The 22,961-nt window shown below is 42.4% G+C and overlaps 1 protein-coding gene across 1 annotated transcript; it reads right to left on the bottom strand.

The window, feature by feature from the left end:
* Nucleotides 1–12,520: 12,520 nt before the first annotated feature.
* On the bottom strand, nt 12,521–15,900 carry GDF5 (growth differentiation factor 5). The gene is given in 5 exon segments (XM_043980774.1): nt 12,521–12,642; nt 12,645–13,265; nt 13,268–13,302; nt 13,304–13,439; nt 14,919–15,900. Coding segments are annotated over 5 exon segments (1,533 nt in total). The 5' UTR covers nt 15,538–15,900.
* Between the last annotated feature and the right edge of the window lie 7,061 nt (nt 15,901–22,961).

Consider the following 22,961-nt stretch of genomic DNA (forward strand, 5'->3'; position numbering starts at 1 on the left):
AATGCCTCTTCTTTAATGACACTTCCACTGATAAAATAAGTTTCAAATGTTGAACCATATGTCACTGCCAAGTACTTTGGTTGCAAGAACTTTTTTTTCTGGTCTTCAGTAACTGTGTCCTATAGTACCTGCAGGACCAATAACCAGATTGCATCTCCACAATGGTTGCTTCTAGGCTAATGAAGTCAATAGACTATCATGCAATAATATATCATAGTATGGACAACATGGCCTGCTCAGGGCTGGTAAAAGAAATCTGTCACATACCACTTCCTACTTCCTTACTAGGTTTCTAGATGCCTGAAGGGCTACAACACAGACTTGTTCAGAGTTGGGCCCTAGGACACAGCAGCCCCTGACTGGAACATATCACCTCCTGCTCATCCTTCCAGATGCCTCCTAGGATCTAGTTAAGTCAAGCAGTTGAAGCTATGCTATAACCTCCCATCTAATTATCTTCATTATTGGACCTTACCAATCTTCTGTCAATGATTAACATACTCCCTTTTCTGCACCCCCCCCCCCAACCCCACCACCGATTACTCTCACCATTCCTATAATAGTAAACCTTGACTAGTGGGAAGGAAAAAAACTCCTTGCCTAAACCCAGCTGTCCATTCCTATCCAATTCTAGCTTCCCCCACCCTAAAATGTCCCACTCCGTATCTACCTACCCCTTCCGTTGTGACTTCTGAAAATTCTGCTTCATGATTAACAAACTTCCTCTCTCATTTCCTCTATATTCTAGCCCTCACTGAGACCTGGTTCCCCCGAATGACCCTGTGGTTTTATTGAGGGAGTGAGGGAATCGCGATATTCTTTGCTCCCCGTTGCTACTTCCAGATTCTCTAATGCCATCACACTTTGAGATTCATGCAATCAAAATTTATCATCTTAACCAAATTCTGGTAGACATTATCTATTGACCCCAAGACATTTTCTCTTCTTTCTCAATGAGTTCAGAGCCTGCTTGTTGCATTGACATAGTCTTCTTCACTATAACTTTCCCTCATATGAGGAGATTTCAACATATATGTTTATGTTCCCTCACTCTAACTTCACAGTCCCTCAATCTACTCAACTACTAGTCTACTCTCCTGTTCTACCACTACTGCACACAAAGGGATGGTCATAACTTTGATCTTGCCGTAGCCTACAAATACTCTACTTCCATGTTCAAGAACCCTGGAATTTCTTTATCTGAACATTATATTATAATCTTTCCATCTTTTTCCATTAATTATTCCTCCTAAACCTACTCTTTACCCTCACCATGATCTTAGTTCTTTACCATCACCACTGATATTGTTTTACTTTCCTCCCTTTACAATCTCTACCCCTTCATTCATTCTTTGGCTTGTAAAACTGCACCTCAAAACAAATTTGCTTATTATAGCTTAAGTTTGGTACACATCTAATCTTCTAGGGGGAGTGAAAAGGTACTTAATATACAATATGAATTAGGGTACTTATTTCCTACAAATAAAAGGAAATGCTAGTGCAACACCACAAACACACATTTGGTTTAAAAAAAGCTTTAGATAGGATTCAGGAATTTTACTTTATAACTACTATTAGAATATTGTTATGGTCCCAGGGCACCCCAGAAGTTTTCTGGGCACATCAAAGAACCTCTCCTTGAGAAACTAACCAGAGGACAGACAGGCCCTAGAGAGATATTGGAACCAGATTGGACTGAGCTAGCTTCACGACCCCCACCCTTCATTCTAGTCTCCCTCAACCCTGGGGAGATAAGATTATGAGTGGCTGCTTCCTTTGTGTCCTGAGGAGATAGCTTGGGAGATCTGCAGCCACCCCTCACCCAATTCCTCCAGCCACCACCAGTGGGGAATGGTCCTCCCTCACTAAAGGAACTTTCCACAGTCAGATGGTTACCCCATCAGTCCTCTATAAAAGTACCTGCCAGTCTCCTGCTCAAGGAGATTGGTATCTCAGAGCCACATGTTTTGTGCCATGCCTCTCTCCCCATGAGAAGTTCAAGGATTTCTTTCATGGTTTCCCTTCCCTTCCCCTTCCTCTAAATAAACTACCATCTTATTCTAACTGCTTTTTGTGTGCAAGAGGGTGTAATTCTTTTTTGTTTGTTTGTTTGTTTTGGATTTTTTGGCGGGGCAATGGGGGTTAAGTGACTTGGCCAGGGTCACACAGCTAGTAAGTGTCAAGTGTCTGAGGCCGGATTTGAACTCAGGTACTCCTGAATCCAGGGCCAGCACTTTAACCACTGCATCATCTAGTTGCCCCTGGGTGTAATTCTTTAAAGAGGAATTCCTAAGGACCCCAAACCCCTAACCCATTCCCAAACCCCCTACCCCATTTCTCCCCATGACAATATGCTGTGAGGCAGTAATTGAACCTCATAAGAACATAATGTGGTCTATATGATTGCTGATTAAGCATTTTATATTTCACCTAGGCTCTCTACAACTACCAACATATGCCTACTGGTAAAATGGATTGTGCTTGGGCCAATCCTCTTTGTGTTGACAGTAATATTCTCCTATAAAGAAACTCCTCTTGAAGTCAATTAGCTTCACACAATGGACACAGTACCTTGGGACCTCACAAAATCACAAGCCTGGACATGTCCACCTCAAAGTTAATGCTTAGTCCTCCCTCCAGGGAGGAAAAATGGAATTGAAAGCAAAGCTACTGAGACAAAGGGTGCCTCTTCATTTAACTGCAGCACCTTATCCTACTGGGGGTTTGGGATGGGGGTGGCATTGTGAATAAGAGACCACTCGGCCAGGTTATACACAAAAGTCAAGCAGACCCCAAAACTCCCATGCAGTTATCCAGACTCAAAAAGGATAAGTCTGAGCATGCTGCATGGCATCACTCTTTTTTTTTTCTTTTTTTTAAGTGAGGCAATTGGGTTAAGTGACTTGCCCAGGGTCACACAGCTAGTAAGTGTTAAGTGTCTGAGGCTGGATTTGAACTCAGGTACTCCTGACTCCAGGGCTGGTGCTCTATCCACTGCACCACCTAGCTGCCCTGACTCTTATAAGTTAATGCAAATTCTGCCACACACACTATCCTCCGTTCCCCCAGTGTCAAGAGAAATGGCCCTTCTTGATAAGACAAATGCCTCTACTTGCGTTCCTAATTTTATCCCCTCCTGTCTCTTTCAGGAGCTTGTACTCTTTATCTTACCTTCATTTTTTTTTTTTTTTTTGCTTTTAACTGGCTCTTTTCTTACGACCTAGAACTGTATTCCCCTCATCCTTAATTGAAACAATAAAAACAGGTGAAATTTCTATAGCACTTTTTTTTTTTTTGCTCAGGGCAATGAGGGTTAAGTGATTTGCCCAAGGTCACACAGCTAGTAAGTGTCAAGTGTCTGAGGCTGGATTTGAACTCAGGTTGTCCTGAATCCAAAGCCGGTGCTTTATCCACTGAGCCACCTAGCTGCCCCCTCTATAGCACTTTTATGTCTATAGTACTTTTATGCCAGTGAGCACTTTGGGATTATTAAAGTATTATCTCAGGGGTGGCTAGGTGGCGCAGTGGATAAAGCACCGGCCCTGGATTCAGGAGTTTCCTGAGTTCAAATCCGGCCTCAGACACGTTGACACTTACTAGCTGTGTGACCCTGGGCAAGTCACTTAACCCCCATTTGCCCTGCAAAAACAAAAACAAAACAAAAAAAAAGGTATTGTCTCTTCTTCTATTCAATCCTGGGCCAAATCATTGTCTATCTCCAATTTTTTTTTTTAATACAAGTATATGGTTGTGAGTCATTGGAATACCATTGTGGCAGAAGCAATATCCTAAACCCCTCCCCCCCATGCAGGTTAGTCTAGTTTTCCTTAAAAGGGAGATTCTTTTGGTTGGCTCAGGAGACTTAAGGGGCTCACTTCCTCATTATCTGAGTACAAAGCAGCCAAGAGGAACTCAAAGGGTGCATTTTTTGTGCTTGGCTGGTAAATCACAATGGCATACCCAGGCAAGAAACTTGACTAAGCTGAATCAACTCATCTTCAATGCTTATTCTTGTTTAGTATCTTTCATTTGCTGTGGCTAAGTAAATATCTCTCTGTAATTGTTGAATGTCTTGTGTCTTATATGATTCCAGAATTGAACCTAAACTACCAGAGGACTGACATGAGTCAGGCCCAACCCAAAACAACCACAGTCTCAAAAGAATCAAAATTGTGAGGGACCAAAGGGCAATGAAGAAGCCCATAGTGGGCACAAATAGACTGCAGTATCTTTCCAGTGATTGCCTGTGTTCAAGAAATGCCATATGAGATCTTTAAGAAATTTATGATCAGAGAAGGAAGTGACCACATATGTAACAAGACAAAGGCAACCCTAGTTTCTACTCTGGTACCTACAAAATGTAAAAAAGTACTAGAAAAGGTCTTTTACATATTAGCTACTCTTTTATATAGGATCTATGGAGAATATGGACAAAAATTACACAGATTGAAAAGATATATATTGTATATGTGCTCTTTATCTGAAGGGGAAATAGACACAATAATAATTTCACAGATCTATTTAGTATTTAATCATACAGATGCTCCTGAGGATTGCAAAGCACTTATACAGAGTATCTTATTTGATCTTCACATAGACCTATTAAATAGGAATTCCAGGCCCTATTATGCTCATTTTATAGATGAGGAAACTGAGGTTCAGAGATTTGCCTGTGGTCACTCAACTAGTGCCAAGCACTGTACTAAGTGCTTTACAAATACTATCCCATTTGATCCTCACAACTCTGTTGTGCATCTAATGATACGTGATATTATTATTCCCATTTTTACAGATGGGGAAACTGAGACAGAGGTCAAGGTGAATTGCTTAGGGTCACATAGCTAGTAAATGTCTGAGGCCAAATTTGAATTCAGGTCCTCCTGACTCCAGGTCCTGTGCTCTACTCTATACACTATGCCACCGAGCTGTCTACATGATCATGATAGACTTGCACACTGGGCTGAACTGAAAAAATAAGAAATTTAATAAGGATAAATATAAATGAGCACTTAGATATTAAAATTTTACTTCATAAGTATAAGATTGAGGAAATGCTATCAGTTGTTTGCCTAGAACAGATCTGGTGGTTTTGGTAGACTTTAGAGCCACCAGTATATAGTAAGGCAGCCATAAGCTAGTGCAATATTGAGCTACATTGAGAGGTTCAATTAGTTGGCACGTTTGTCAGTTCTACCTTCACAACATCTTTCACATGTGATTCCCTTATTTCCCCTCACACAGGCCACTGGCCTAGGTCAGACCTTTATAACCTCGCAGCTTGCTTATTGTGATAGCCTCCAATTTGGTCTTCCTGCCTGTAAAATTCAAAGGGCTCCTATTTCGTCTAAAGTCAAATACCAACTCTTCTGTTTGGCATTTAAAACCCTTCACAACCTGTGCCCTACCTACCTTTCTACTTTTTTGATATGTAACTCTCCTTCATGCACTTTACAATCCCAGTTAAACTGATCTTCCTTTTGCTTACACCATGATGTTCCATTTCTTGACTGTATGTTTTTCCACAAGCTACAGTTATCCTCCACGTCAAGGGGGTTAGGGGAATGGCACCCCTATGATCTTGAAAATTCCGCATAAAATTTTTTGACCCTCCTTTTGTACCAGAGAAAAAGTCTGAATTTTTTCTTTTTTCTTTCATGGAGGGGTTTTATAGTACCTTTATTATAAATTTGGGTTATTCTTGGTAATAGGCTCTGTGTCATCTGCTGCCTTTTTGTGTCATCTACAGCTTCTGCAAAACTCCCAAAAAATTCCCCATGTACATTCTTATGCCGATATGCAATATATCATAATCATTGATGGGGAAAGACAAGTGTGGAAGGGATAATTGTATTTTCCCATGCCTGGAATGCACTCCTTCCTCATGTTGCCTCTAAGAATCTTGATTCCTTCCAACCACTCAGTTCAGTCACCACCACCACCTACATGAGGCTAATCCTCCAGGCTGAAAGTGCCTCACTTCCCCCAAAAAAGTACCTTGGATTATTCTGTATATACTTACATATCCCAAGATAGAATGTCAGCTCTGTTAGGGATAGGGACCCTTTCATTTTGTCTTTGGTATTCCCAAGGCCTAGTACAGTGCCAGGCACCAGTACTTAATAAAATCTTGTTGATTGAGTAATCAGTAGGCAGTTGGGGTACTATGAAGGGTCTTTGAGTAGCAGAGTGATATGATCAGAACACTGCATTATGAAAAATTTGACAAGTAGGTTAAGGATAAATTGAGGGAAAAGATTAAGGACAGGGAATCAGTTAAGTGACTTTTACAATAGTGCAGATGGGAAGTGATGAGGGTCTGAACAAAGGTGGTGGCAGTAGGAGTGGAAAGAAGAGGATAGATATGATAAATGTGTGGAGGTATAATGAACAGACTTCGCAACTGATGGATTGGGGGAGGATGAAGTTTGAGGAAGAAGGAAGAATCAAAAATGATTGGGCCATCAACATTCCAGTTAGTGTTGACTAAGCTCAGAGAAGAGGTCTGGGTTTGGGTTGTTAATTTGAGAGTCAGCTACATAGAGCTGATTGTAGAAGCCTTGGCAGTGGATACAATCCTCATGGAAAAGAGTATATGATAATGATACGAAAGCTAATGGCAGAGCCTTGTGGGATAACCACACCTAGAAGTGCAAGAGAGGAAGAGGAACTAATGAAGAGACTATAAAGGAACAGTCAGAGATGAAGGCAAGAGAACCAAGAAAGAGCTGTGGTGGGGCAGCTAGGTGGTGCAGTGGATAGAGCACCGGCCCTGGATTCAGGAGGACCTGAGTTCAAATCTGATCTCAGACCCTTGACACTTACTAGCTGTGTGACCCTGGGCAAGTCACTTAGCCCCAATTGCCTCACCCAAAAAAAAAAACTTGTGGCAAAAACCAAGGGAGATAAAATATGAAGACAGAAAGGGTGGTTAACAATGTCAAATATTGGAAAGAGGCAAAAAAAGATGAGGACTGACAAGAGGCTATGGAATTTGTCAAATAAGAAGTTGCTGGTAACCTTAGAGAAAGCATTTTCCATAGGGTGGTAAATGTGGGCATGCATAGAGGAAGAGGCAATAGTAATGTTTACCCCAAGGTGTAATAGCACACTGAGGCACCTATTCCGGAATATAGCACCTGTGGTGCTATAAAAAAGCCTAAAGCAAGGCTATGGAGCCTTGAGGAAACAGTAGAGAATGAAGATGAATTAGGTAAGTGTTTGGTGTTTTTCTTTAGTTTAAAAGCTAAAGGGAGACAAAAGATGAAAAATAGGGTAAAAAGACTAGAGAGGTGAAGGTAAAGGATTTTGGGGGGGGACATTCCTAAGTGTATTTGTAAGCAAGAGAGGAACAGATTTGTGATAAGAAGAGATGGAAGTTGAGGGAGCGGGGGATTTAGAGATGAGGCAAACTCCCGAAGTTAATGGTCAAGAATGGATAAAGAGCGAGAGGGAAGGTTTAGGACTTGGCAGAGGAGACTCACTGCATCCCGAGATCATAAATGCAGAATAGATAGATTTAGAATTGGAAGGTGCCTCATAAAGTCATAAGAACTGACTTTCATTTTTCAGATAAGAAAACTGAAGCACAAAGAGGATGATGATGATATAAATAAATTATAAATAAATTTATATAGCATTTTAAGGTTTACAAAGCACTTTACAAATACTTTGTTTTATTAATTACAACAACCATGGGAAATATGATATTATTATCCTCATTTTATAAATGACGAAGATGAAACAGGAGGTTAAGTGACTTGCCCAGAGTCACACAGCTAGTAATGACCGAGGACAGATTTGAACTGAGTTTCCCCAACTATAGGTACTGTACCTATACCCACTGTGCCACCCAGCTGACTAGTTTAAATTGACTTTCTCAGTGTCACACAGATAGTAATAGAACTGGATTTAAACACAGCTCCTCTGAATTCCAAATTTGGCAATCTCTCCATCATAAAAACAAAGCAAAAAACCAGGACAAAGACTGGAGAGGGGGCTTTGAGGAATTTGTCTGAAGGGAAATAAAGGAATCTGAATTAGAGTAGCTTCAAGTGCAGTAAAATTAGAATTAACATCATCCACTAAGAGAGAATAGCAAGGTGTGATAGAAAGCCGGTACTTTAAATACTTTGACAGATTGACAGTTGTATGTATGCATGTAAGTACACTCTATCCACTGATTAAGATGGCAATTCTTTCATGCCTTCTCATGCTTGGATGATTCTTATGAAATCTTTCTGTAAATTCTCCTTAAAGGTTCTGCCCAATATGCCAGAGGTCTTACTTTGGTTCTATTAATATTTGTTATGTCCCAGTCAGCACTTGCAGTTACCCACCTGTCATCCCTCACTCTTGCTACATGACCAACATACCTTCTTTTCTGTTTGTTTTTTTGTTTTGTTTGTTATTGAGGGCAATGAGGGTTAGTGACTTGCCAGGGTCACACAGCTAGTTAAGTGTCCAAGTGTCTGAGGCTGGGATTTGAAGCTCAGGGCCTCCTGAATCCAAGGCCAGTGCTTATCCACTGTGCCACCTAGCTGCCCCCATACCTCCTTTTCTATTCGCAAAATCTCCATGATGATAGATTTATTCCATTTCTTGAATGTAAGTCATTATTGGTAATGCTGTATCCTACTTACACCTACCATATAGCTGTCCCAATACTCTTTGGGTAACTCACCATTTAATTATTTTGATATCATGCTATTTTATGATTCATAACATTACTGGTAGTAGATTGGTATTAAAATGTTTGTTTTGTGGCAGTAAACAGCCCAGGATCATTGAAAGCCCTGCACAATATCCATACAGGTATCTTTTCCTATGTAATTATGGGCCCAGTAACATGTATATTACATGTTGTTGTATATGTGCACACGATATACATATACACAGGTATATATACAGATCACATGTAAACATGCACATACATACTATGGACTGACTATCCAGTTGCTTTTCATAATTTGGGAACAGGCATCCTTCATCTACTTTCAGTGGACTTTTATCACATCTTTCCAGTGCAGACCTATACTTTTGGGGAGCCAATAAGGATAAATAAAAGGATTGCTTTGTAGCAGTAGGGGCCCAGTTGAGAGCTGGATAGCACAGATTTATAGTGGGACATCTGGTTTCATGAATTCCTCCAGTAGCATTTCTGTATCAGATTGAAGAAGGGCAGAACTGATAGAATTATGTACCACTGGGTAACTGGGAAGGACAAAGGAGTAAGGGACTCAAAGGTAGAGAAAAAAGCACTTTAAAACGTATGACTTACAGGGCCAAGACTAGAAGAGAGGGAAGCAAAACTGAAGTAGAGGTGATGACTGGAGAACAGAAGGATTAATTGACTAGAGCCATGGTGAGGGTGGAGAGCAGGTTAGGAGGGTGGCATTTGGGAGAGTTACTACAAGAGGTCTGGTCAGAGAGGGAACTTCAGTTATATTGTCACACATCCTGGTTCAGCAAGGCCTCACAATAATCCTGTAGTCATTACAATATTAGCTATTTTAGAGGATGCAAAACTGAGGCCAGAATGGAAGTCAACCGAGAGTTCCAACCAAAGGACTCTGGCAAGTATAATTCTTAATTCTTGCCCCTAGCCAACCTTGGCTAGTTTTCTGGGCTAGACCTAGACACCTAGACTGTGTCCCTAAGGGAGAAGGGCAGCAGCCCAGGGTATAATTAAGAAATAAAAGATTGGAATAAAGATAAACTAGTAGGAAATGATGTCATTTGGGGCACCCTCTTGGAAGTGAACTTGTATGAAGTATTCTGACGTAACAAGGACACCCTGTAGAAGTTAAGGTAACCAGGGATCCCTGGCTTCAATCCTTTATCTTTTTTTTTTTTTTTTTTTGCTGGACAAAGCGGGTTAAGTGACTTCCCAGGGTCACAACAGCTAGTAAGTGTTAAGTGTCTGAGGCTGATTTGAACTCAGGTACTTCCTGAATCCAGGCCAGCGCTTTAAAATCCACTGCGCCATCTAGCTGCCCCTATCCTTATCTTATAAGACCCAACCAGGGCAGCTAGGGCACAGTGGGATAGAGCACCAGCCCTGATTCAGGAGGACTTGAGTTCAAATCCGGTCTCAGACACTTAACACTAGCTGTGTGACCCTGGGCAAGTCACTTAACCCCAATTGCCCCACCAAAAAAAAAGATCCAACCAACCCTCCTCATTCCTAGACTCCCTAGTCCACACCATACAAGAGCTGTGTAAACCATCTTCTCCCCTCCCTGTGTCTTTTTTTGATAGTTCCAGAAGGTAGACAGCTTCTCTGTGCCCATGTACAGCCTACCCTGAAGTCATTACTCTTGGAATCCTAACAACAAAGAATGTCAGAGCTTGGAAAGGCCCTTAGGCACGATCTAGTCCCATTGCCTCATTTACACATGGGGAGCTGGGCTGAGAAAGAGCAAGTGATTTGCTCAAGATCATACAGCTAGTCAGCTGCAGTCAGAACTAGAACTCCGATTTCCTGACTTTTTTCTTTTTTGGGGTAGTATTTTATTTTATTTTATTTTATTTTTTATGTGGGCAATGAGGGTTAAGTGGACTTGCCCAGGGTCACACAGCTAGCAAGTGTCAAGTGTCTGAGGCCCAGATTTGAACTCAGGTCCTCCTGAATCCAGGGCCTGTGATTTATCTACTGTACCACCTAGCTGAAACCCCCCCCCCAGCTTTTTTCAAAGGAAGGCATCATGTAATGCTGACTCTAGTTCTTCCCAAGACTTCCAAGGATTCAGGGGTTATAGCCTAAGAAATGAATGTCCCTGTAAGTCATTCACATTTGATCATTCACCCTCCCCCACCTTGGGCTCTCTGATTGCCCATCAGCCTGGACTCTCATATTTTTCCTTTTATTTGGCTTCCAGATTTCCTATAGACATTTGAATAGTTCATCTTCAGTTGCTCTTCTGTGACCTTTCACTTCTTTCTGGACCCCTGATGTCTCCAAGCCCCACTCTGCCCCTGCTGGACCAGCAGTGTAGTCTGTCTTTACTCTTACTCTTCCTCTGTCTATACTCCTTCCTGTCAACTATGCCAATTTTTCAAACCTGAGGGAGCCCCCAAACCTTGGAGAACCTACACCTGAAAAGGCCACATCCCAAGTGCCTGCATCTAAAAGGGGCCCACATTGATAGTTTGGGGAGATTCTACGTTCTAAGCCCCCTTACCTGAGGTTGTCCCCTCAACCCTCAGGTTCCCAAATCCCCAGTCTCCATACCTGAGGGAGCACCATATCCCTGATTTCCCCACATCTCAGTAAGTTTAACGTCCCATATCTCTTAAGTCTTCATGCCTAAGATGGTTCTATTTCTGAGAACCCCACAACCAAGGAGTTCTATACCCCAGAGTCCTCTTATAGGTCAAAAACAAAAGGGTTTATTAATCCTTAGTGTGTAAGAAGTCACTTAAGATAATGTACAGGGGTCGTCATTTAGTGCTGAGGATGAGACTCCCAGGTTAACAAATGAGTCACTTTTTTCTTCCTATATTGCTTTTAAAGAAAGACTGAAAAGACTTTTTTTTTTTAAAGAACCTGATCTGGCAGCTCTCTTAGTGAGAAAACTAAATTGAAAGACGGCTCTTTTCACCCAGGAGCAGAGAGAAGCTTCTAGCCAAAACAACTTTGGGAGCAGAAGGAATGGGGTCAGAGGGAGCTGCCAGGCCCAGCTCCTTCTGTGGGCAGTTTTACAGCTCAGGTTGGGGGAGGAGTGGAAAGGGAAATATCTTTGCCACCCCTCTCTACCTGAGGACAAAAGCAAGGACCCCCCTCCCCAACCCTGATTCCGAATGTAGGAAACATCACCTTTAGAAGCATGGAGTGAATCAGTCACAGCAGTAAGTTGTGGTTTTGCTCTTTATCTTGGCCAATGTACAGTTTAATCTAACAATATAACAACCTAATACCCTGTCCCCCATCCCTGCTTCCCCCAACCCTCATCCCTGCTCCCCTACCCCTTGCCCATTTAGCTCCTCCCTCTGCAAACTGGAAACAGAAAGATCACTGTACACTCTAGGTGTATAGGAGTCAGATTCAATGCTCTTTCCCTTGAAGACCCCAGAAGTAGCCTGACTTGCCTAGGGGTTCCTGAGACTGAGGAGAAGGTATTTGGTGGAAGTCTGAGACAGTCTGGAACTGAGAGGGGACGTCCTGAAGAAAATTAACTCCTGATATCTCCATCAGCTTGAGTCTGTACTTCCTGGGCATTAGCCTATCTCAGGAAGTCTAAGCAGCACTGATGTTGGTGCCTCGTGAGAGGACCCTTTGATGCCCAGGAGGTATTCAGATCAGAGTGGGGGGGGTCCCTCAAATGGGACCATGCCCTCTGGGAGAGATGCTCTTTGTGAGGGGCTCTTTAGCCAGAGTCCATGGAAAGGGAAAGTAGAAAAGGCCTGAAGCACTACCCGTCCTCCAAGAGCAAAATTGTAACAAACTGCTCTTAGCTCGCAGCTCCCACCTCATTAATGGTTGGGAAGTAGGATGCTGATGGAAAAGAGAGGCCCACATGACTCAGCCTTGACCATGAGAGGCGGTGGGTGGCTGGAGGGGTGATGCTGCTACCTGCAGCCAACAGGATTCCACAACCATGTCCTCCTACTGTTTGTAGACCACATTGTTGGCAGAATCAATGAGAGGATGCTGATGGGACTCAACCTGGTGGGTACACAACAGGTTGGGGGAGTAGATTCTGGATCCATGGAGTTCATAAGAGTCTGAATGACAGCATGGTTGGTGGGCTCCAGGTGAGATCGAAGGGGAAACTCACAGAGTCCTTCACAGTGGAAGGCCTCATATTCTAAGGGCGCAATGATCCAGTCATCCCAGCCCATGTCCTTGAAGTTGACATGCAGTGCCTTTCGACTGCAACGGGCCTTGGGATTCTTGCTGGGTCGCTTACCCTGACGTGTTGTGAGTGGGGCCCGCCGTTTCCGACGCTGACTGAATAGGTATTCATACACAGTCTTATCATCTTGGCCAGAGCGAGCCTTAATTTCATTGAAGAACAAATCACGTTTCTTAGTGCGGCCAAACACCAGAAACAAGGCCTTCTCATGGACCTGACGGGCAACTCGGTCAAAGCCCACACTGCGTAGGTCCATGACACGGCCCCGATCCCAGGCCTCCAACTCCAAGCACAGCTGAGCAGAGTTCTTAAAATTTCGAAAGAGCTTCCAGATGTCAAATACTTCCCAACGGGGGCTATCCAGACCTGGCACAGAACGTACATCAAGCAAGATGCCCGGTTGCCGGCCACGGGACAGCTAGACAACTTCAGCTGGGCTGGCCTTCCAGGGATAGATGGCTTTGACCCATGCTGAGGGCTTTTTTCCTTAGGGAATCCGTAATTCAGCTCCCTACTATCCATCTTTTTCCAGAGCACTGATGTCAAACACATACCTTTGCTTCCTGGACTGCAGGGCCTCGTCATCTAGAGAGAAAGAAACAGGATCATTCTTGATACTTCCTACAAAAATAATCTCTGTAGTGTACAGGGGTAGGGGCTACTAAATCTAAAAAAACTCCTTCAACATCTTCTCTACCAGAACAGGGGTTGGGACCCCACATTCTAAGAGTGTACAAAGGAAGAAAATTTACCAAGTAACAAATACCTTAGCATATCCATTGTGGGCATTTAGATGCAAGCAAATGTGTGATGGTATCTGTGTAAGCACATTCTATACTCAGGGTATGCATGTATCCTGGGAGACAGAGACAGAGAGAATGTATAACTGTATTGAAGCCAATATCCTGCCTGTGTGAACTGTATGTGTTATATTCATCGGATGAGTGAATATGTCTTTATAGATGACTGTTCAAAGGATATCCATCTACAAAAGAGTTTCAGTATATGTCAGAATGAGTGTGTTATCCTTCCTAAATACCAATTTGCCACCGGGGAATATTCATATGTTGGCTCAGAAGGTGACTAATTGGACTTTTAAACTCTTCATCTCCCCTCCCTGAGCGACTTCAGTGCTAGGGGACATGGGGACTTACTTTATGAGTCCTGAAGGAATCACAGCTTTCCCTGACTGGGCACATAGCCAGGCTACCTCCCCCACCCCAACCAGGCTTGCTGCCACTGAGCCTGGCTCAGCCTCACCCCCTCCCCCAACATCAAGTGCTTAGTGAGTATGTTCTTCCCCCTTGACCAGACTTCTCCCAGAAGGCACTTAAGTAGAAGTTCTAAGAATTATAGAATTTTAGAAACTCACAGATGAAAAGGATCTTGGAAACCATCTAGTACAACCCCTTATTTTTTTTTTAGATGGGGACAAACCAAGACCCAAAAAAGTAAGTCACCTGTATGAGGCCATAAGAGAGTTAAGCGGCAAGACTGAAACAAGATCTTGAACACTATGGTTGCAAAAAGTGAGGAGAGCCTATGTTCTCCTGGGTTATGAAAGTACCAAACCATTTAGTTTTGTTTAGGAGAGTATTCATGGATGGTATTCTTCTGCCACCCCATCCCCCAGCTGATATTCCACCTCCTCTACAATGAATCCCCTGTTCCCCTCAATATGCCCCCCACACACCTCTAATCTACCTTCATCTAGAACTAAGGGAGGAGAGTCCATGCAAATGAAGAACAAGGAACCGAGAAACAGGATACCTGAGTTCTCATCCAAGATCATGCAAATAATTCACTGTGGCCTTCAGCAAGTCTCTCACCCTGTCGGAACTTCAGTTTTCTCATCTGTAAACTGATGGACCTAGACTGGATGAACCCTAGGGTCCCCTCCTGCTCTTTCATCCTACAATTAGATGTCCCTAGTGCATGTCGCCCACACAGCCAGATGCACAACAATTCAAGAGGTAACCTCTGGCATGTGTAACTGGTGCACTGGGAGATGAACACACTCCCTTAGACATCCCTCCTTGGCCTGGGGTCAACATTGCCTCTCACCTTGCCCTTTGTCTATGAAGCTGGTGATGGTGTTGGCCAGCCCAGCTTCCAGCTTCACGCTGCCATTGACTCCCTTCCTATCAGCATCCGATAGCGTCCTGTACAGGGAGAGCATGTACTCATGGGGCGTGACTGGGGGCGGTCGGAATGGTTCCTTGGGCTCGCTTGGGGGCCCCGGCTCCTTGGCCTTTTTCAGTAGGAAGGTACTGGAACTGGGGCCACCCTTTGGAGGAACCTTGGCACCAGGGTGCTGCCCTTTGGGGGTCACAGTCCGAGCTCCCGCCTGCCTTGCCTGGGGGAATTCTGGCTTGGGCTCAGGACCTCCGGTTCTCGAGGGCATCTTTTTGGGCTGATCCTTCTTGGGTAGTAGGCCTCCAGCTTGGCTGGCGCTGCCCTTTGCCCTGGCATTAGTGGCTGCCCCATTGAAGCCATGTCCCCCCGGCCTGAAGCTGCCTCTGGCCGGGGGGGAACGCTCCTTGGCTTCTGCCTTGGCCAATCCCGGTCTGGACCCTGAGGTTCTCTGTGACAGGTCTGGGGCACTCAGAACAGTGCTGATAAGATCTAGGTCCAACCAAGTCAGGTGCCAGAGCAAGAAAGCGAGGAGTCTTGGAAGTTTCATCCTCTAACCTGCCGCTGAATGGCACCAAAGAGAACAGCGGCGAAGGTACCTCTGGTTTGGCAGGAGAAACCATGAAAAGAACGAAACCTCAAAGACAGCAGCAGCAGCAGCGGCAGCGGCAGCGACAACGGCAGCAGCAGCAGCAGCAGCAGCAGCGGGAAGGGCTTTCTCCTCAGTCTGAGACTCTTTAAATCTGCCCCTTGCGCGTCTGTATCCAGTCCCATAGTGGAAACGCTCTTGTAACCAGACGTGCGCCCGTCTTCAGTCAGCAGCTGAAAATAACTCGTTCTTGAAAGGAGAAAGCCGACCGCCCCTTTTCTCCTGCAGGACTGACGGAGGGTTTGAAGGAGGCTTGTTTTAAGTCTGAAGGTTTTTTCCAAGAAGGAAGAATGGCGTAATGCTGCCTCTGGGCTCCAGTTTTTTTTTTTTTAACTTTTGAATCCTTTCCAGTGAAAATATTTCACACACACACACACACACACACACACACACACGCACACACACACACACACACATACACACACACACACACACACACACACACACACACACACAGGCCTGCAGGTGCTCAGTGAAAAAAAAATCTTTTACAAACCTGAACTCAGGAATTGGAAACGGAATTCCAACAAAAACCAATTTAATTACTCTCTGATGTCATGCTGTCTAAACTAATTTAAGTACGATATATTTATGTGAAAGAAAAAAAAAGTCGTCTCTGCCCTTTCACGGACTGTGACTCACACAGGGGATTGGGGGTGGGGGATGGCTCAGTGGGACCCTCATGCCAAGGGCTGTCCTAGAGCCTTGGGAGGAGCACGGGGCCTCCACCTCGGCTGTGCAGATCCAGCCCCTTCCAGAGGAGAAAGCAATTCCCGGGTCTTAAGCCACACCACCAAGGGGGGGGGGGGGGGGGGAGCGTTCTGGGTTTTCAAAGTCAAGTCCTTGGAGTGTTTTTAAAGTAGTTACAACCCAGCCTCTGAGTCTGGGGCCTAACGGAGGGGGCACGTAACAGAGTCAGCAGTATTTACCAACAGCTCCTTTTATTTTAATAAACTTGTGGTGACCTGGAGACAGATACGCCCTCTTCTATTCCACAAGAAAAAGCTTAAAGGATGCTCAGACCCCAGAATATCACCCTGTGCATGCTACCCCTGCAGACCCCACTCCCTCAGGGGACATAGGTGCAGATGGTTTGCAGAGGTTGCTCCCAAGTTTCCTACCCGTTAGCGCACTTGATCGCCCTTCGTTAGGGATCGGGATTTGCCCAGCCCTGGAGCGCAGTGACCCCTGCAGGACAAGGGAAACTTTCAACCACGTAGTCTGAGGTGCCCTCCTTAAATTTACGGGGGGAATTCAGGTGCTTTTTTAAAATGCCAAATCAAAAACAGGAAGTTTCCTGAAAGCCTTAGGCCGACATTGGCAGGACACTACAGTCTGGCAGGGGCAGGGAAGCTAATGAAGAAGAAAAGGTTTATTTAGTCTGGGTGTGATGATATAATGACGATGATATAAAGATAGCTGGCATTTATACTGGCTCTCTAAGGTTTGCAAGCACCCTTTAATATCAGTTTAACCTTAAATTCACATTCTAGGAGGTAGGTGCTATTATTACTTCCATTTTACAGATGGGGAAAATGAGGTAGGTAGACATTAAGTGACTTGCCCAGGGTCGCAAAAGTAGTCAATGTCTGATGCTTTATCCACTGCACCACCTAGCCACCCCCAGGAATTCATTGATTTTCAAAAGTCATCCAAAGCCAGTTTTAGTTCAAGCTTCTGGGCTTTTAGACAGAGGAAGTGAAAGCCAGAGAAGCTATAGCAAGTCTAGGAAAGAAAAGAAGAATGATTCTACTCATACCATCCCAACTTCAAATTGTCCTTGGAGAAATGAGTCTTCCACTGTCATTGCCAGAAAGATCTAGGAAATAAGCTTCTTTAGATCCTAAGGTTTAGGAAAAGTAAAACCTGTCTCTAGGAATACCCAGTACTCACTGGTCCAGCTATAGCAATGAACATCAGAAGACCTGGGTCCTAGAAACAAGGCTTAATGATGTGACACTTGCCCTAGCCCTTGGTAGCAAATGGGGCCAATGGTGAACAAAAGAGCTGTGAAGCCTTGGAATAAGACTGGGATAAGTGAGACTTCAGGACAAAGGCTGCAGGAACTCCAAAGGAGAAAAGCTAAGTTAAGAAAGCTGTAGAACTCATAGAGTTCACTGTATGTAGAGTTCTCTGAGACTCCTTGAAGACAATCCTGTCACCCCCTCCAATGCAGGGGAATCCTGGAGACACTGAACACATTCAAAACATAGGACATTATCAGTGAGGAGGGGGCTTTCCGGGATGGGGAGGGGGAGAGAAGAGAAGGCCTGGGGACAGGGTGGGAGGCACTCTCAGGGGAAATGCCCAAGGGACACATTTGGCTCTTAAAAAGGTGACTAATCACTTCTGTCCCCTTTGGTAATTGCAACCAGATGCTGCCTCTGGCAGTGCCGACATCTTTAATTGCTGGGACCCAGAGCCCTGGTCCCCCCTCCCCTGTCTCCCCCTACGTCTCCCTTATATGTCAACAATATTAATGTCTAACTCTAGGCAGAGTATGGGAGCCATGGGAAGCAGTCACTCTGTCTGAAATTCAAGGCGTGAAAATAATAGCAAGTTCTTACATTTGGTTTTTCTATTAATAAATTTTGTCTTAAAGCAGACAACAAAAACAAGCAAAACAAAATATAAAACCTTGCAAAAAGTTAATCAAAACAACACCAGAATCTGATTGCAGATGTTTATACTTGCAAGTGTTTGCTTTTATTATTTGTTTGTTAAAAGAAAAGAAGGTGGTGCTTTGACAAGGTAGTACCACCATTCCTACTGCATTAAACCTCAGCTTTATTGCTATTTAAGACTGTCTTCCACTTAGATAGCTACCATCAGGGAGTATGTTGTTCTTTTGTAGAAAAGCTTTTTTGTAGAAAACTTTTCATTTTATAGAACATTGCCTATTAATGGTTTCATTTTAATCTCACAATATCCCTGTGATTTAGGAAGGGCAGGGATTATCATGCCCATTTTATATAGGAGGAAACAGAGGCTAAAATTTTACTAAAAAGTCTAGCTGGTTATCTATCTATAAAGACACTAAGGTGCTTCTGCCCTTGTCAATTATCTTAGGTCAGCATAAGGTAGAAACACCTGGAATAGAAAACGTGCCCTTTAAGAGATTCAATCTATCAATCAACAAGTATTTATTATTTATTTATTTATTTATTTATTTTTTAGTGAGGCAATTGGGGTTAAGCGACTTGCCCAGGGTCACACAGCTAGTAAGTGTCAAGTGTCTGAGGCCAGATTTGAACTCAGGTACTCCTGATTCCAGGGCCAGTGCTCCATCCACTGCGCCACCTAGCTGCCCCAACAAGTATTTATTAATAATGACTATCGACATTTACATAGTGTTTTAAAGTTTGTGAAGCACATTAATACACTTTCTAATTTGAGCCTCAACAACATTATTAGGTGGGTACTATTATTCCCATTTTAAAGATAAGAAAATTGAGGCTAAGAGAGGTAGTGCCTTGTCCATGGCCACATAGCTAATTAATATCAGAGGCAGGATTTGAATCTGTTTCTGACTTCAAATCCAACACTATCCTATGAGATTCCACGTTTTCTGATTGAACAGCTCTTTGTACACAGTTTTGTGCAACTGAAAATTATGTCAAAAAAAGAAAATTAATGAAAACTAGTTTTCACTCTTTTTTTTTGTTTGTTAGTTTTTGCAGAGCAATGAGGGTTAAGTGACTTGCCCCAAGATTCACACAGCTAGTAAGTGTTCAAGTGATCTGAGGATAGATTTTGAACTCAGGTCCTTCTGTATTCAGAGCTTGGTGCTTCAGCCACTGCGCATCTAGTCCCCCTAGTATTCACTCTTTTTTTTTAATTAATAAAGTTTTTTAATTTTTTTTTCCGTTACATGGAAAGATAGTTCTCAACTTTGTTTATACAAGCTTTACAATTTCAGATTTTTCTCCCTCCCTCCCCTCCCTCCCCTCCCCCTCCCCTAGACAGCAGGTATCTGATATAGGTTATATTTATTATATTTATATACACACACATAATACCTTTAATCCTATTTCTGCATTAGTCATGTTATAAGAGTAAAAAAATTCAGAGCAATGATGGATAACCTCTAAATAGAAAATAACAACATCCTGCAAAAAAACAAATGAAATAGTATGGTTCATTTAGCAGTCTATACGCCCCCCACAGTTCTTCTTTTTTTTTTTTTTCTGGATGTGGAGATCCTCTTCCATCACGAGTTCCCTGGAAACTCTTCTGTGCCATTGCTATTGGTGAGAAGATATAGTCCCTTCACAGTAGATCATACACTCAATGTTGAGGTTAGTATTCACTCTTAATGAGTTTATAATCACTCAGCAAAGTTGCAGAATAGAAAATAAACCCACAACAATCATCAAGCATTTCTATATACTACCAATTAAACCCAGCAGCAAGAGATAGAAAAAAGATTCCATTTTAAAATATCCATGGGACAATTTAAATACTTGGGAGTCTACCTGCCAAGACCAACCTAGGAATTATTTTAACACAATTACAAAATACTTTTCAAAAATATACAAATCTAAAAAAACTGGAGAAATATTAATTGCTCATGGATAGGGCTGAGGACAACAAAATAAAAATGACCTATTCCACCTAAGTTAATTTATGTATTCAGTGTCATACCAATCAAACTACCAAAGAATTATTTTATAGAGCTAAAAAATATAGTAAGAAAATTCATCTGGAATAACAAAAGATCAAGAATATCAAAGGAATCAATGAAAAAATTTGAAGGAAGGTGCCCTAGCAGTTCCAGATTTCAAACTATATTACAAAGTGGTAGTCATCAAAACAATCTAGTACTGGCTAAGAAACAGAGTGGTGGATCAGTGGAATAGGATACACAATATACAATACTAAATGGCCATCATAATCTAGTGTTTGATAAGCCAAAGATCCAACCTTTTGGGGTAAAACTCAACATTTAACGAAAATTGTTGGAAAAACTGGAAAACAGTTCATCAGAAACTAGGTATAGACCAGCACCTCACACTGTATACTAAGATTAGGTCAAAATGGATATATGATTTAGATCTAAAGGGTGATAACATAAACAAATTAAGGGAGCACAGGAAAATATACCTAGCACATCTATGAATAAGGGGAGATTTAATGACCAAACAAGAGATAGAGAGCATCCCAGGATATAAAATGGATAATTTTGATTACAGGAAATAAAAATCTTTTGCACAAACAAAACTAATATAGTCAAAATTAAAAGGAAAACAAAACTGGGAGGAAATTTTTACTGCAAGTTTCTCTGATAAAAGCCTCATTTCTCAAATATTTAGAGAACTGACCAAATTGATAAGAATGACTCATTCCCCACTTGATAAATGGTCAAAGGCTATGAACAAGCAGTTTTCAGAAGAAGAAATCAAAGCTATCAACAATCCATGAAAAATGTTCTAAATCACTACTGGTTAGAGAAATGCAAATTAAAATAACTCTGAGATACTGCCTCACACCTATCATATTGGCTAACATAACAGAAAAGGAAAATGACAAATGTTAGAGGGGATGTAGAAAAAAAATTGCAACAGTAATGCACTATTGGTGGAGTTGTGAACTAGGCCAAACATTGTGGAGAACAATTTGGAACTATGCCCACAGGCTATAAAACTAAGCATACCATTTGACCCAGCAATACCAAAGGGATTAAAGAAAAAGAAAAAGGACCTATTTTTACAAAAATATTTACAGAAACTTTTTTTTGTAGTAGCTAAGAATTGGAAATAGAGGGGATACCCATCAATTGGGAAATGGCTGAACAAGTTGTAGTATATGATTGTGATGGAATAATATTGTGCTATAAGAAATAAGGAGCAGGGTGGCTTCAGAAAAACCTGGGAAGACATATGAACCGATGTAAAACTAAGTGAGCAAAACCAGGAAAACACTGTACACAGTAACAGCAATATTGTAAGGATGATCCATTGTGAAAAATTTATTTACTCTGATTAAGACAATGACCCAAGATAATTTCAAAGGATTCATGATGAAAAGTGCTATCCACCTCCAGAGATAAACTCTAAATGCAAATTGAAGCAAACTTTTTTTTTACTCTTTCATTTTTATTGTTTTCTTTTGCAACTTGTCTAATATGGAAATGGTTTTGCATGACTTCGCATGTATAATCAATATCAAATTGCTTGACTTCTCAAGGCAGGGAGAGTGGTAGAAGGAAGAGAAATAATTTGAAACTCAAAGTTTTAAAAACATAATTGTTTTAAAAAATTTAAACAGAAACAAAAACATAAAAATAAAAAAAATAAAATAAATGTACAGGGGCAACTAGGTGCAGTGGATAAAGTATGGGCCCTGGATTCAGGAGGACCTGAGTTCAAATCCAGCCTTAGACACTTGACACTAGGTGTGTGACCCTGGGCAAGTCAATTAACCCTCATTGCCCTGCCCCCCCCCCAAATTTACATGTAATTGGGAAATACCTAATGAAATAAAAATGATTTTTTAAAAAGTTTACAATATAGTTGAGGAAACAAAAACTAAGAGATGTAACCCATGGCATATCACCCCCAAACTCTTAGGGTGCAAAAAAAAATTTAGGATTCAATCTTGGAAAGAGCCCCTCCTCCCAAATTGCTAACTTTTTTTAGCTAATTTTATCTTCCTCCAGAGATGCCTCTGAGAAAATTGATCATACCTTCTATCTATGTCTCCACATATGTGGATAAAAGAGTTCCCAAGTCCTATTCAAGCGTTCAAGGTAACATTGCACATCAGATACAGGACATTCTTTATTCCACCTCATGGGAACTGCAAAAACAACAACCAAAAACCACATAGAGGGCCCACAGTAACCCAAAACAATCCCTACCATCTTTCTTCCTCTCTGAAGCATACCACCTTCCCCCAGGCCTCCAAAGTCCTTCCAACTTAAGCACCACCCTGTACTTTATACTCCACTTAGAAGGGAAATAATCATATGGTTATTAAGCCAGCAAGCTCCATGATATTTTGGTGAGTCCCAAGACTCCCCTCCTGAATTGCTCAAAGTAATAGAGGAGGACTTCAGGCTTTTTACTCCCCTGTGTCATGGTTTTCATACCTTGCTGAGCCTCTAGTTTCACATGCAAAAGCCTATTCTCTCTAGTGCAGCCCAGGGGCTCCCTGACTCTCTCCAAAAGGCTGGATTCCAAGCATCTTCCTCTCCAAAAGACTGTTATTGCCTAGTAACTCTCCTCTCTTTAGAAAGTTTGATCCCTCAATTCTTTAACTTAGGGTTGCTAGAGGGGCAACCATGAGTCTAACACTGACCAGGAACTCTTTCTTTCTCTAATAGG

This window comes from Dromiciops gliroides, chromosome 2 (assembly GCF_019393635.1).
Source record: "Dromiciops gliroides isolate mDroGli1 chromosome 2, mDroGli1.pri, whole genome shotgun sequence".
NCBI lineage: Eukaryota > Metazoa > Chordata > Mammalia > Microbiotheria > Microbiotheriidae > Dromiciops > Dromiciops gliroides.